This window comes from Muscardinus avellanarius, assembly GCF_963383645.1.
Source record: "Muscardinus avellanarius genome assembly, chromosome: 12".
Classification (NCBI taxonomy): domain Eukaryota; kingdom Metazoa; phylum Chordata; class Mammalia; order Rodentia; family Gliridae; genus Muscardinus; species Muscardinus avellanarius.
In genome coordinates this window covers 25,512,701-25,528,146 of record NC_137798.1, presented here as the reverse complement: position 1 = coordinate 25,528,146, position 15,446 = coordinate 25,512,701, and the positions used below count along the sequence as shown (strand labels likewise).

Here is a 15,446-nt window from a genome sequence, read left to right as displayed (position 1 = left end):
CTGAGTTGCAGCGGGCCTAAGTAGCTGAGGCTGTCTGAGAACCTTGACCCTCCTGTCTCAGCCTCCCAAATGCTGGGATTACAAGTGTACGCCACCATGCCTAGTTCAACCCCCAGTCCTTTTTATTTTTAAAAAATTTGAAACAAGGCCAGGTGTGGTGGCACACGCTTGTAATCCCAGAATTTGGGAGGCTGAGACAGGAGGATTGTGGTTTGCGGACAGCCTCAGCTACTCCTTAGTGAGGCCGTTTACAACTCACTGAGACCCTGTTTCAAAATAAAGAATACAAAATAGGGCTGGGGATGTAGTTCTGAGGTAGAATGCCTCTGGGTTCAATTCCCAGTACCACAAAAAAAAAAAAAAATCAAAACAAGATCTTATTAAGTTGTTGAGGGGCTTGCTAAGTTGCTGAGGCTGTCCTTGAACCTGCAACCCTCCTGTCTCAGCCTCCCAAGCACTGGAATTACAGGTGTGCACCATGGCACCCAGCTGAGTTTTATTATTTTAAATGAGTACCTAGCAATTTTTAAACAACACCAGGCAGCTGTGAATTCTGCCCACTTGAAATACGTGTTTCAGGAAGATCAGGCGTTTCTGCGCTGCTCCTCTCTCTGCTGACACCTCACTATCGACATCAACATCGGGGCAAAGGATGTAGAAGTTTAGAAGACAAAATAAATGCTCGGTGTGATGTGCATGCTTGGAATTCCAGTACTTGGGAGGCTGAGACTTGAGGATTGCAGGTTCATGGCCCCCCTCAACAACTTAGTGATGCCATCTACAATTTAGTGAGACTCTGTTTTAAAATAAAAAATAAAATAGAGCCAGGGGGTATATCTCAGGGGTAGAATGGCCTCATGTTCTGCCCCTTGTACTACCAAATTAAAAAAAAAAAGAAAGAAAGAAAAGACAAAATAAATTTATTATAAATTCTTTTTTCCTCTCTCCAACACGTACCAAGTATATTCTTAAGGTACACATGCAAACACATCCACTTTATTCTTTCAGTACTGGGGATTGAACCCTAGGGCGTTCTACCTCTGAGCTATAGTCTCAGCCTTTTCTATTTTTATTTTGAAACAGGGTCTAACTAAGTTGCTGAGGGCCTTGCTTAGTTGATGACACTGGCCTAAAACCTACTATCCTCCTGTCTCAGCCTCCCAAGGATAAGCATGGATTTTAAGCATGGGACACCATGCCTGGCTCACTTTATTCTTAATATTATCTATTGCATCAGTCCAATCATTAAGGCTTATCCATCCTTGATGCTAAGTCTTTGCTCTTATTTTACACACATGACACTTAAAAAATCAAGTATAATATTTTTAAAAGTCCATGTGTGCTAACGTCAAATGAGTGGTATAAGAAATGAGTGATAAGTTCAGAGAAGTGTGTTTGGCACACTTAAGTGGTGAGAAAGTGTGTCAGAAAAGAACAGACTTTTTTTTTTTTTTTTTTTGCGGGTCTGGGGAAGGAACCCAGGGGCATTTTACCTCCGAGCTACAGCCCTTGCTCTATTTTTTATTCTTTATTTTGAAACCGGGTCTCACTACATTGCAGAGGGCCTCACTAAGTGGCTGAGGCTGTCCGCGAACAGTGATCCTCCTGTCTCAGCCTCCCGAATGCCGGGATTACAAGCGTGCGCCACCACGCCCGGCAAGAACAGATCTTAATTGGGCTTTGAAGGATTTTAAGAGCCAGAAAAAAAAAAAAAAGGAGCAAACAGGAGGGTGGCCTAGTGTGTATTCAAGGAGCCGCTCACACTGATTGACTAGAACAAGTTGTGCAGCAAAATAAACATTGAGAGTTGGCCGTGGTGCGCAGGCTTGTGATCCCAGCATTCCGGAGGCTGAGGCAGGAGGATTTTGGTTCGCAGACAGCCTCAGCTACTTAGTGAGGCCCTTTGCGACTCAGTGAGACCCTGTTTCAAAATAAAGAATAAAAAATAGGGCTGGAGGTGTGGCTTGGAGGTAGAATGCCTCTGGGTTCCATCTCCAGTACCGCACACACACTAAATAAATAAATAAATAACAAAAATTAAAAAATAAACATTGAAAGGCAGATTCATGGGGATGACTCAAGTAGGACCTTGGCTGGTGGGTGCAGGGAGTTAGACTTTCTCCTGTAGGCAAGGAGGAATATTTCAAGCTTCTGACAGAATGTCATTGCAAATGGTATTTTTAGAAAAAAAGTGTATTGAAGGAATTGGAAAGGCAAGGAGCGGGGATTACAAAGGAAATGAGAATAAATGAGGCTAACCCAGGGTGACAATGTGTAAGGGAAGGAGGTTTTAGGTGGGAGAGAAAAAAAAAGCGAAACGGATTATTTTAGTTTGTGAAAAGGAATTATCAGTATAAATAATCATCTTCTCTTGGATTCTCATGAATTTTCCAACACTGAGCTCAGATAAATGGTTTTCTACATCAGTCAAGCCTGTTATATTGTTAATAAAGATTGTTGAGAAACTAGAAGGCGTATCATTCAGTGCATGTTCAGAACATTAATGTTCATCAACAGCGTTCCAGGCTCCGGGGGTTGTCAGCCTCAGTAAGGGTGGAGGTGGGGTGAGGAGTGACATCTCAACTAACCAGAAAAATGCAAAAGATAATATAAAACGAAGTACAACATAATCTGTGCTGTAGGGTTTCAGAAAAGAAAAACGAACCGCTCTAGGTTGAAGTACACACAGGGGAGATTTCACAGAAGAGGAAGCAGAGGTGCTTCCGGGGTCACTGAGAGTCCGAGTGCCAAATGGACACTTTGTTCAGTTCTCCCTGGGCTGCTCGGTTCCACGTTGTCTCCTCTATCAATCTTACACAACTCTCTCGGCCCTGTTCTTGCCCCTCCTTCCCTTGGGTAGATTCAATAACAAGAACTTCTCAGAAAACAAACACAGTCTGCTTCCAGCTCTGCAACAAGCTGGGAATCTTTCTCTGCAGGATCGGCTTGGACAGGAATCCGGTAAATACAGAAATCTCATGAGCCAGCATGGGTAGAAAAAGGAAAGAGAGATGGGGAAATGGCACTGTGTATTTTGGTCTGGGTTTTCAAGCGCGGCTGCTTGTCAGCTCTTGTGCAAAGCTGTAGAAGACAAGCAGAGAGTGAGAAATCGTTGGGAGAGATCAGTGTGTCTCATCAATGACACTGCAGTCCCTGCCAGTGATGGGAAAGGAAAAGAAATATTGGGCCCGAAACCTTTAAATGTATCACCTTACAGAATGCTCACATTCTCTTTATTTTCAAACAGGTAAACTGAGGCTAAATGAGGTAAGTGGACAAGGAGGGATTCGAACCTGGGTCCTCAGGCTCTACAGCTGATGCTCTTTTCACTCTTACAGGGATCACTCCTGGGAATAACTGTCATAAAGAAGACTGTCTCCTTCATATGGTGCTTGTTTTTACCTTTTACTTTGTATCTACTTTTTATCTTGACTGCAGAAGAGATTGCAGTAGATTTGAGATGGAGACCTCTCTGCTGCTGCTTGGCCTGGGACTGGTTCTTGCAGGAGCTTCGGAAAGCATAATGAAGACAGTTAAAGAAGAATTTTCAGGGGAAGAGACGCAGAACGCAGTGAAGAGTGGCCGAGAGAAACAGACCGCTGAGGTACTAACAAATTGGACCTTGTTAGATAAAGATACCAGTCTCCGCAGGTCCAAGGATGCTACGGCTTCCTCACCTCGGACATTCGGAAGGTCACACTGTATTGTCCCCAAGGCAAATAGCCCAAGGAATGACAGAGAGTGCTGTACTGACATGACTGTCTGGAGAAAAGCTTTCGAAGCTAACAGGTCTTGCGAACTGAGCAATAACTTCATCCACAGCTCCGTGGAAGTGGCCCACGGGGTCCACACGGCCCCCGGCTGCAAGTGTGGACAGGATCCCGGCATAAGCTGCTGTGCGAGCCGGGAGCTGGAGAATGCCATGTGCCAGCTCCCCCTGCGCCCACAGCAGCACCCGTGCCAGCACCACAGCGTCACCTCGCTGAAGAAGGTGCTAACAGTGCTGACGGGTCACTCGCTGATGAGCTGGTTAGTGAGTGGCTCTAAGCTGTAGGTGGGACAGGGCTTTGAGACTAGGGTCCATGTAAAGGTCACTCTTGTGCTCGTTACTGTTTCCTTTTCTTCTGTTTTCCACATCTACCACCGCCGTAGTGAATTTATTTACACTAACTGGGGAAGTGAAAAACCCCAAACTGTGGCTAATTCAATTAAAATTTGTAACTGTTCCTGGAATACGGATTCTCATCCTCTATCTCTCCCTCCTTCCCCCTACACACACACACACACACACACACACACACACACGCACGTGCACACACACGCACACATGCACACACATGCACACACATGCTTTTTCTCTGAACCAAACTGAAACCAATCCTAGCTCAACTATAAAGTCCAAAAGCTGAGTCTACTCAACTGGGCAAAATTAAGGAGAGGATCTCTAAACCAATATGGATAATTAAAAGCTGATTATACCGCTACAGCTAATCTATTATGAAAAATAGTGAACGAGAGTGGGAGATACTAGCATTACTGCTGCTCACCAGGAGTGCACACTGGTGTGTGCGCACGAGCGCAGAGGAGTGAGGCCTTGGGCTCCGGGGCTGCGCTGTGCCCCCTCCAGCACTCCGCCTCCTCCGTGCCGCACCCTCAGCTCTATCTCACGGGTTGCTGCTAACAGAAGCGATAAAGCTCTTAGTGCAATTTCTACTTGAGCCATGGAGGAGTACAGAGGTAGAGAGATGGGAATAGGAAGTCTAAGCCAAGTTCTGGGCAGGACGGATCCTCAGTCTTGATGCTTCTGAGACCCCGTGAATTGGTTTCACTACTGTGTTCGCAGCTCCACACTGCAGGAAGCGCAGCAGTCATTGTGTTCACCGCTGGGCACGCGTGTGCTCCTGTTTTCTCTTATGTCTCCCCTCTGCACTGAGACCACTCTCTTGATGTTCTAATTTTAAATAAATGCATGTGAATGAATGTTATGTCACTGTAACTTTTTTTTTTTTTCTGTGCATGACTCTTTCTATGTCCATTTCCCGAGGGTTTTTCACATTTGGCACAAAATTCTCATCACACTGGAACTACAAAACTCATCCAACCAGTATGTAGCACAGCAACATAGGTGGAATTTTCCTGGTCAGTGTGGCGGCTGCTTAAACATTGGTTTGGCCAAATAGGTGTGTAATCAGCACTGAATCTGTATTTGGCAGCCAGAAGAGACAGTGCTTGATGGCAAAGCCTGGCTCCTAAATGTCTTTTCTCTGTAGAAAGGGAGCCCAGGGCACAGGAAGGAAAGATACCCAGGGACAGTTTTATGTAAGAGTCTGATAACTACCACTCACTCACCAAAGGGGAGGGCGGGTGTTCACAATGCAGCCGTCTAAGCAGGTTTGTTTTGCTTTTGTTTTAGTACAAGGACATTCTACCTCCGAGCTACACCCTCATCCTTTTTTATTTTGAAATAGGGTCTCACTGAGTTGTTAAGGGCCTTGCTAAGTTGCTGAGGCTGGCCTGGAACCTACGATCCTCCTGTCTCAGCCTCCCAAGTACTTGGATTGCAGGTGCACGCCACGGCAGCTCCTCTTGATTCAAACTGACTTCTCATTTGAGTAACTTCTTTCTTACAGTAGGTCTTCCAGCTCCGGCAGAGGGCATGATAGCCCTAGGGACAACTACGTAAGCTCTGGGACAGCTTTTAGTTGTTGTTTCATTTGGATAATATTTCTTTTTCTTTTTCTTTCTTCTTCTTCTTCTTCTTCTTTTTTTTTTTTTGGTAGTACTGGGGTTCCTGGAAGCCCTTCTACCTCCAGGCTACACTCCCAGACCTATTTTTACATTTTTATTTGGAAACAGGGTCTCCTAAGCCAGCTTTCGCGGCTGGCTTCGAACCTGCGCGATCCTCCTGTCTCTGCCTCCCAAGCGTGGGGATTACAAGCGTGCGCCACCACGCCCGGCTTTGGATAATATTTCTAAAAAGCAAACCCTCGCTAGTTTGGAATCCAGTATAGATTTCTTCTTTCATCAGCAAAGAGGAGCAAAGACCCAGAATCGGTACCTCTTCCTAGGCCAAGAATCCTTCAGAGAGAGAGGCTCAGTTAAGACCAAATCTCCTGCTTTTCTGAAGGAATCAGGAGCTCTCTGCTTTTCAGTCTGTTAGAACCCCAATCTCTGATGATCTACATTGTCATCGTACTATAAGGTCCAAAAGATGCTGATTGTAGAGGTTCACAGAGGCCGGCCCTCCCCGGAAAGTGCATCCTAAGTCCCCTCATGAGGCAATGGGTCGGGGGTGACACACACTTGTCATCCCAGCATTTGGGAGGTGGAGACAGGAGGATGGCGGTTCACAGACAGCTACAGCTACTTAGTGAGGTCCTTTGCAACTCATGAGACCCTGTTTCAAAAAATAAAGAATAAAAAAATAGGGCTGGGGGATGAGGCTCGGAGGTAGAATGTCCCTGGGTTCCATTTCCAGTACCGCCCCCCCCAAAAAAAAATCAAATATTAAATTTTAATACATTTTCCTGCTTCCAAACTGGAAAGGGCGCCTTCGTTCTTACAGCCTCGTCCGTAAGTCCTTCTGGCCGACTTTAAGGCCCTGAGGCTTCTGGCTGCTGCGGCCACTGAACTCAGACTCAGGGCCTTGTCTTCACTCCCGGGCTGCGCTCCCCGCAACCCCCGCCCTTCCTTTCTCTTCCCTCAGTTACGTCACCCATACTGTGCTGGCCTCTTCTGGGACTTCTGACCAGAAATAGTCCAAGTCTTAACACTTGTTAGGAAAACAACCAAGATATAGATGTGTGTTATTATCCTATAGATGAAAGGAAAAAGAAAGCCGGGCGTGGTGGTGCTCACTTGTAATCCCAGCGCTCGGGAGGCTGAGACCGGAGGATCGCGGTTTGCAGATGGCCTCAGCTACTTAGTGAGGCCCTCTGCAAGTCAGTGAGACTCTGTTCCAAAATAAAGAATAAAAAATAGGGCAGAGAGTGTAGCTCAGAGGTCGAATGCCTCTGGGTTCTATCCCCAGACCTGCCCCCCCCCCAAAAAAAAAAGGAGAAAGGAAAAAGAATGAAAAAAGTGATAAAGGGGCAGGTGCCTGCAATTCCAGTACTCAAATTGGCTAGATCCTGATTAAAAAAAAAATTCTTTTTGGTGGTACTGGGGATGGAACCCAGGGGCCTTCTACCTCTATGCTACACCTCCAGACCTGTTTTATGTTTTATTTGGAAACAGGGTCTCACTAAATTGCTGAGAGCCTCATGAAGCTGCTGAGGATGGCTTCGAACCTGCAATCCTCCTGTCTCAACTTCTCAAGTCCTGGGATTACAAGTGTGCACCACCATGACAGGCTCAAGAAATTTTTAAAAAGGGCTAGAGCTATAGCTTGGAAGTAGTATGACCCTGAGTTCAATTGCAAGTACAAAAAAAGAAAAAGTCATAAAGGAGAGATAAATACTTTTATTTTTTCCTTTTTTTTTTGGTGGTACTGGGGGTGGAACCAAGGGGCTTTTCTACTTCCAGGCTATACTCCCAGCCCTATTTTATATTTTATTTGGAAACAGGGTCTCACTAAGTTGCTGAGAGCCTCACTAAGTAGCTGAGGCTGGCTTTGAACCTGTGCGATCCTCCTGTCTCAGCCTCCCAAGCGCAGGGATTACAAGCACGTGCCACCACGCCTGGCAAGATAAACACTTTTAAATGGCTGTGAGGGGGGATCAGGTACTGATAATGTAAATCGAGTGGTAGGGTTGCACAGGAGTTGCTGAGTTGCCAGCCTTATTTTTATTTTTTTATGTTATTTGGAAGAGAGTCTCACTAAATTGCTGCAGGCCTCTCTAAGTTGCCAAGGCTGGCCTCAAACCCGTGATCCTCCCAAGTACTAGGATTACAGGTATGTGCCACCATGTCTGGCTGAGGTTTTATTTTACAGATGGTCTGCTGATGTGCTCCACTGGACTAGACGAATTAAAAGCTGTCTGTCTCGTCATAGAATGTTCTAGTCCAGTGTGGTGGCACGTGCTTGTAATCCCAGTTTTTGGGAGGCTGAGAGAGGAGGCTTATAGATTCGCGGTTAGCGGAACAGCTTGTAAGGCCCCCTGAGACTCAGTGAGACCTTGTTTCAAAATAAGGAATAAAAAATAGGGCCAGGAGTATAGTTCAGAGTAGAATACCCGGTTCAATCCTCAGTACCCCCCACCCCCCCGCACACACACACACAACGAATGTTCTAACTGTTGTCCTAAGGAGGGGAAAAAAGGCTTCTGCTCATATTCTCATGTTGAGGACAGGACTGAGGCAAAATAATTCAGCTTAAGTCAAAGAGTGCCCACCTCCTACACAGTCTCTCAGAATAGCAAAGATTTCTTTCCATCCTGAAAGCCCCTGTGTGTAGACTACATCTGGAAGTAAACACAAGGCTGCTGTGACAGCTACTCGTGTTTCCACAGCTGTGGCTGAGAAGTTCAGAGATACCACGCACATGGAATGCATCCTCTTTTCTGCTCTGGCCAAAGAACTGGTAGGTTTCAGATAAGATGACTTTTGAATCCTATTTGCAGATTCTGATAAATTCTTTCAAGTCACATATAACAAACATCACAAGAATATTCATTAACAATAAAAAAAGGAGGACCTGAGCTCTAATGATGTGCCAGGCAGGGGTCTAAGAGGTACATGTCTTCTTGTTGTTCTTAGAACAACCCTGCTAAGTGGATATTATTAGCCTAACTTTAGTGATGAAGAAACAGAACCCCAGACTTTCGGCAGTGTACCGGGTCCCCCAGGATCAAGCAAGAACAGTCTCATTTAATAGGCTACACGTTTAGCCACTCAGCTTTACTTAATAGAAAAAACCCTGTCCATAACTATGCAGAAAGACTTCTAGAATACTTCTGAATAAACTTTACATCATGAAATTGTCTTGAAGATTAAACGATAGTTGTAATTTTCTACTACAGTTAGATCATGGAACTGTACTAAGTACACAATTGAAAAATAATTTCCAATATATAGGGCTGTCAAAGGGTTGATGTCTTAACTAGGTAAAGAAATCTTTCAGTTTAATAAGAGGAAGATGAATATACCTACAGAAAGAGAAGCAAGAGATGCAAACAGAAATTAACCAAAGGAGAAATATAGTCATTAAATATTCAAAAAAGGCCGGGCGTGGTGACGCACACTTGTAATCTCAGTACTTGGGAGGCTGAGACAATAGGATCGCGCAGGTTCGAAGCCAGCCTCAACTACTTAGCGAGGCTCTCAGCAACTTAGCGAGACCCTATTTCCAAATAAAATAGAAAATAGGTCTGAGAGGGTAGCCCAGAGGTAGAAGGCCCCTGGGTTCCATCCCCATTAACACACATGCGCACGCACACACACATATACACCAAAGCCAAAAAAATTTTCAAAAAAAGTTTTTCTTCCTACTAAATGTAATATAAGGAAAATCAACATGCTTTCATTTTTAATCCTGTTCAATTTGTGGGGAAAAAAGGAAGAGAAGAAGAGCAGAGTATGGCAGCTCAAGCCTGTAGTTCCAGTACTCGGGAGGCCGAGTTAGGAGGATCACAGGCTCAAGACTAACCTCAGCCACTTAGTGAGACCCTCCGCAACTTAGACTCAGTCTCAAAGACAAAAAATTAAAAAGGGCCGGGGTATAGCTCAGAGGTAGAATGCTCCTGGATTCAATTCCCCAGTACCTAAAACAAAAACAACATCAAGCCCCCCCGCCCCCAACAAAAACAAAACAAAACCTAGTGCTGGCATAGGTGCAGGAAAAGGAAGCACTCTCATGCTCTCCTGGAAAAACAAGCCGGTGCATTTGCTGCTTTCTGGAGAGCAACTGGGGCCCGGCAACCGCGCGTGTGCTGTGCACATCTGGCCACTTTACCTTGCCGCTGACATTCGATGGGAAACTCAGATCAGCCACACCTGAGTCCGGTGGTCTTTGGGGCAGGGTCTGGTCAGAGGGCTGGCGTAGGCCCTGGGCCTGGCGCAAGCCCTGGGAGGTGAGAGCTGTGGGCTCTGCGCGCCCTTAAGCATCCTCTCTGTGTTCTCCCAGCGCCGCTGGTTCAGGAACTCCATGTTCTGTATGAGAACGTGGGCTGAGCTCCCACTAACCACCCCTTCTGCTGGGTGCAGGAAGCTGGGGCCCCGTAGAGGAGGGTTGGGGTTGGGGGCAGGGCTGGGAGGATGGGCTCCTGAACCTCCTTCCCCTTTCCCCTACCCTCTGCTCTCTCCCCTCCTCAGCCCTCAACACACATCGCTCATTCCCACCTTGCATCAGCCTCTGCATCCTCTCTTCTCAGCGTCTGTGGCATCCTTTCATGCCTGACGTCTGTGTAGTATAATGTCTATGAACTCCACTTAATGTGTGGCACATTGGATTGATTTATTTTGCACAGGTCAAAAATCTGTTCATACATTTAAAAAAATTTGTGGTTTTATTCTTCCTGTCAGACAGCCATCTGCCCATAGATTCTCAAAGTTGAAAGGCTCGGTAAGTCTAGCGTGGCTAATTAGGCGGTTGGATCTAGTGGAGAGATGTAATGAGATGACTGTGAGGTGGCCTATTCTGAGAGCAGAGTACTAGTCAAGTGTTTGATAAGCAGAAGATATTTACAGCAAACAACTGAGAAACTTCTGTGAGTAAGGAATTGTGTCAGGCACAGTTGCTTAAGGTTAAGACATAAACGGAAGCAACGTGGCCTTGCTGTTACGGTTTGGGATGATGTTGTCACGAGTTCTTGTTCTCGGCTAGATTAGGAAAAAAAACTGGAAGCCAGGTGTGGTGGCGCACGCTTGTAATCCCTGCGCTTGGGAGGCTGAGACAGGAGGATCGCACAGGTTCGAAGCCAGCCTCAGCTACTTAGTGAGGCTCTCAGCAAATTAGTGAGACCCTGTTTCCAAATAAATATAAAATAGGTCTGGGAGTATAGCCTGGAGGTAGAAAGCCTCTGGGTTCCACCCCCAGTACCACCAAAAAAGAAAAAAAGAAAAAAAAAAGAATAAAAAAAGAATAAAAAGCTGGAACTGCTGTAAACTTGAACACAGTTTTATTTTATTTTTATTTTTGGTGGTACTGGGGTTCCTGGAAACCCTTCTTACCTCCGGGCTACATTCCCAGACCTATTTTATATTTTTTTTATTTGTAAACAGGGTCTCTTAAGCCAGCGCGGCTGGCTTCAAACCTGCGAGGTCCTCCTGTCTCCGCCTCTCAAGCGTGGGGATTACAAGCGTGCGCCACCACGCCCGGCAAGCACAGTTTTACTTTTATAGGCAGAAGGGGAGAGGGGAGACAGAGCATGGAAAGCACCATGTTAGAGAGAGATGCGATGGAATGTCGCAGAAGTGAGACACTTAGCCGGGCGTGGTGGCGCACACTTGTAATCCCAGCATTTGAGAGGCTGAGTCAGGAGGATCTGGTTCACGGACAGCCTCAGCTACTTAGTGAGGCCCTTTGCAACTCAGTGAGACCCTGTTTCAAAATAAAGAATGAAAAATAGGGCTGGGGGTGTATCTCAGAGGTAGAATGCCCCTGGGTTCCATCCCCAGTACTGAAAAAAGGAGTGAAACACTATTTGCCTTTGAGACCTCAGTCTTTATTATTTTGTTCCTTCTGTTCTGCTAGCCAATAGTCTTTCTTTCCCACAAAAAGTAGGGCTGGCCTACTCTGTCATCTTTGCTGTGTTAGCTTTTTTTTTTTTCCCCTTGGTGGAAACTTTTGTTCATCCTCACAAGGACAAACTGGTCTGACATCACTGACCAAAACGTGTCACTTAGTTAACAAGGTCAGAGGCTACGTGCTAGAAGCTGCATCATTCTTTGTTTATGCTTATTCCTAAAGGTTAAGGCCTGTATTGACCATCTCTGCCCTTGTGTAAGTCTCAGCATCCCTTATCTCTATTTGCTAGCAGTTACTTTTCATGTTGAAAGCTTCTTTTATAATAAAGAAAAGAAAGATACAGGAGTGTAGCTTTTTAAAGTATAAAGACTTTAAGGCTTTAGCTATTTTTGTGTTTTTAGTAATTCATATTGGGTCAATGTGGCCTGCTTCATCTTTTAACTTAGACTGAACTTTTGTGAGGATCTGCATAATTATTTTCCTTTAAGTTCAGGAGTCCATAATTTTAGCATTTAGTATTCTGCATCTTATCTTAGTTGCTATGACAGCAACTAAGGGCTGGGGGTAGAATGCCCCTGGGTTCCATGCCTAGTACCTTAAAAAAAAAAAAAAAAAAAAGGTAAGAGACTCCAGAGGTTGGTCCATTCAGGGAAAGTTTATTGCAGGCAAGGTTAGCTGCTCGGCTGTCTCTTGCAGGAGGACAGTCACACTAGGGGGAAACAAGAACCTTTTTATATCAGAGAGAACTAGAGAGGGAAGGAAGAGGGTAGTGCCTGGTCCTGTGGATAGCTGGACTCAGTTGCTCAGGAGTGGTGAGGGCTGGCCTCGGTGGTCAGGGTTGGAATATCACCCCCTTGTGACTATTTTCTTATTTTTGGTAATTGCTCCTTAGACTGAGTCAGACTGCCCTGCGTTATCAGGCGCAACCATGTTTGTGAGACCCATGGAACTGTAGTTGTGAAACCCACCAGGCACCATGCACTCTCTGGTTTAACATTTCAACCTTCTAATTGTGGTAACGGGTGTCAATTTTTTTGATCCAGCTTTTTCCTGCTGAGTTTTTTTTTTTTTGGGGGGGGTCCCATAGGCTCTATCAGAGTAGTGGTTGTTGCAATCCCAGGTGAGGGAGAGCAGGATAATTAATGCCCTTGTGGCGTTTGGAGGAAGCAGGAGGATATGAGTAGAAAGTGTGGGTGGAGGTAAGTTTCAGAGGGTGTGAGGTCGCAGAGGGAGCCCTGGAGGTGGAGATCCTCGACTTGTTGCAGTAAGAATGAGGGGTGAATTTGGGAAAAGACCTGAGTGGCGTCTTCTCCCAGTGGCTCCCCCAGAATGTATAAGATGTGAGGCTACACATCTGTTGGAGGACGGCTGGGAGCCGAGACCTTAAAGGGAGATCAATGAGTGTGACTCAGGAATAAGGGGCAACCTGGAGAATTTTAGTTTTAGGGGGCCCAAGGCCCCGTGCGGCTGTACTTAACTTCTGGTGAGAAGGGCTGAGAGAGTTGAAACCAGGGCCGGAGATCTTGGAGTTTAGCCACCGTTGGTGTGGTCAGGATGACTAGGTGAGGTCCTGTCCACCATAGGCCGAGGGTCTGTGAATGAGAGGCTTTTAAAAAGATTGGGCAAGCCCGGCGTGGTGGCGCACGCTTATAATCCCCGCGCTTGGGAGGCGGAGACGGGAGGAATATCATGCAGGTTCGAAACCAGCCGTGCTGGTTTAAGAGACCCTGTTTCCAAATAAAAAGTATAAAATAGGTCTGGGAGTGTAGTCTGGAGGTAGAAGGGTTTCCAGGAACCCAAGTACCACCAAATAAATAAATAAACAAATAAAAAATGCTGCTTGTTTCTTTTATAAATCAACTTTGTATCAAAATATCACTTAATTATCCATCCGAAATATATACTATCTAGTAAAAAGCCTGTAGCTCATCTCAATTTTTTCTCATTATAAACACTTTTGTGCTTGTGGTGAAATACAGAGCCCTGCCTGGGGCCTGCATTATTTTATTTTATTTGTGCTGCTGTGGATTGAACCAGGGCGTTCTACCTCAGAGCTACACTCCCAGCACTTTTTATTTTTGGTTTGGAAATAGGGTCTCACTAGGTTGCTGAAAGTCTCACTAAATCGCGGAGGCTATCCCTGAACCTGCAATCCTCCTAATCCTCTCAGTCTCCCAAGCACTGGGATTACAGGTATTTGCAACCACACAAGGCTGGGGCCTGCAATTTACAAGGAGAAGCTCTTGACAGAACTCCTGTGTCGGTTCCTTCCTCATCTAAAATCTAAACTGCCATGAGTTTCCCAAGCAAAGTTAAAGCAGAGAGGAGCCGGGCATGGTGGTACTTGCTTGTAATTCCAGTATGTGGGAGGCTCGCAGGTTTGTAGCCAACCCCAGCTACTTGGTGAGGCGCTCAGTAACTTAGTGAGACCCTGTTTAAAAAATAAATAATAAAAATATTAGGGCTGGGGGTATATCTCAGAGGTAGAATGCCCCTGGGTTCCAACCCCAGTACAAAAAAAAAGCAGAGAATAAAAGTAGGGGGTCCAACAGATTACTTATACACCTTAGTTCATAGCAGTACTATACACAATACAAGCAACTCAGTCTTTTACCAAAAAGGCTGCCTTTTTACAAAAATATTTACTAAAAAGTAAATATTTCCTCTATCATAAAGTATTTTCTAATGTGTTAAGTAATTTTTCTCAAACTTCAGTGGGCTAAGAATCATTTTGTGAATTGGTTTAAAGTGCAAATTTCTGGACCCATCCACAAAGACTTTGGGTAACGAGGTGTGAAGATTAACGGAGGAGTCTGCTCTGTCCATTGTGTTGTCTCTTTTCTCCCTCTGATAGTTAATCTCCATTCCCATGCTCTGTCCCAAGCACATACTAACCTAGTTTGTGTTTATCTCTGCAGTAAACATTTGAATAAGAAGAGGAATGAATGTGAATTGCTTGTTAGATATTAACATGTTTTATAAAATGAAAATAAGTGAAATAATAGATTACTGGCAAAAATATAACAGAATGCTCAGAAACAGAATTATTGAACATATAAAATATGTTTTTTAAATTTTGTAATGCGTTAAGATGTTGATGTGTGCTCTTGTTCTTAGCTAGTTTAGAAAAAATAGCCAGAGCTATACTGCTGCAAGCTTAAGCAAATTTTATTATTGCAAAGATAGAAAGAAGGGTCAGAACAATAAAGCACTGCATCAGAGGGATGCAGTGGAGTGCCTCGAAAATAGGACACTGAAGTTTTTGAACATAGAACAGTTTTTATAAAGATTTGCTATCTCCTATCTTGCTTGACCATGTCTTTTATCTCTATCTGCTAGAAGTTATTGATTACGTAAACTCATCTCCAGAGTATGGAGGGTCTGGACTGTTAAGGGGCCCTGCTGGGCTCCCGAACTCTTATAGTGAGATGTAGCCACAGGTTCTTATTCTGAGCTACGTGTAGAAAACAATAGGCCAAACTCTTATGCTGTAAGCTTAAGCGATTTTATGATTACAAAGATGGAAAAATAGGATGAAGGACCACAGTAACCCCATGACAGGCTCCAGTTAAAGCTTTAAGTAGAGTAGGCCTAAGTTTCCTTTTCTTAGAAGTTAAGTTCCCCTTGGCCCTACTTTCTGGAGAAACTGCAATTGTGCTAATCTGACCTTCCTGTAGCAACAGCCAATTAGTACAGAGTACCCCAGTGTCTGGAACTAACAGATAACTGACAAGGTCACTCTGCCTGGAACCGGAGACCCCCACTCATCCTTGAACATTCCTAAAATAAACGGCCAAGGGCCGGACCAATCAGCTAGAAG

The 15,446-nt window shown here is 45.0% G+C and overlaps 1 protein-coding gene across 1 annotated transcript; it reads left to right on the top strand.

The window, feature by feature from the left end:
- Positions 1 to 3,460: 3,460 nt before the first annotated feature.
- Positions 3,461 to 4,054, top strand: RNASE11 (ribonuclease A family member 11 (inactive); the record flags this gene model as incomplete). The annotated part of the gene is made up of 1 exon (XM_080707268.1): positions 3,461 to 4,054. The coding sequence occupies one exon, from the start codon at positions 3,461 to 3,463 to the stop codon at positions 4,052 to 4,054; it is 594 nt and encodes a 197-aa protein (XP_080563394.1).
- Positions 4,055 to 15,446: the final 11,392 nt, after the last annotated feature.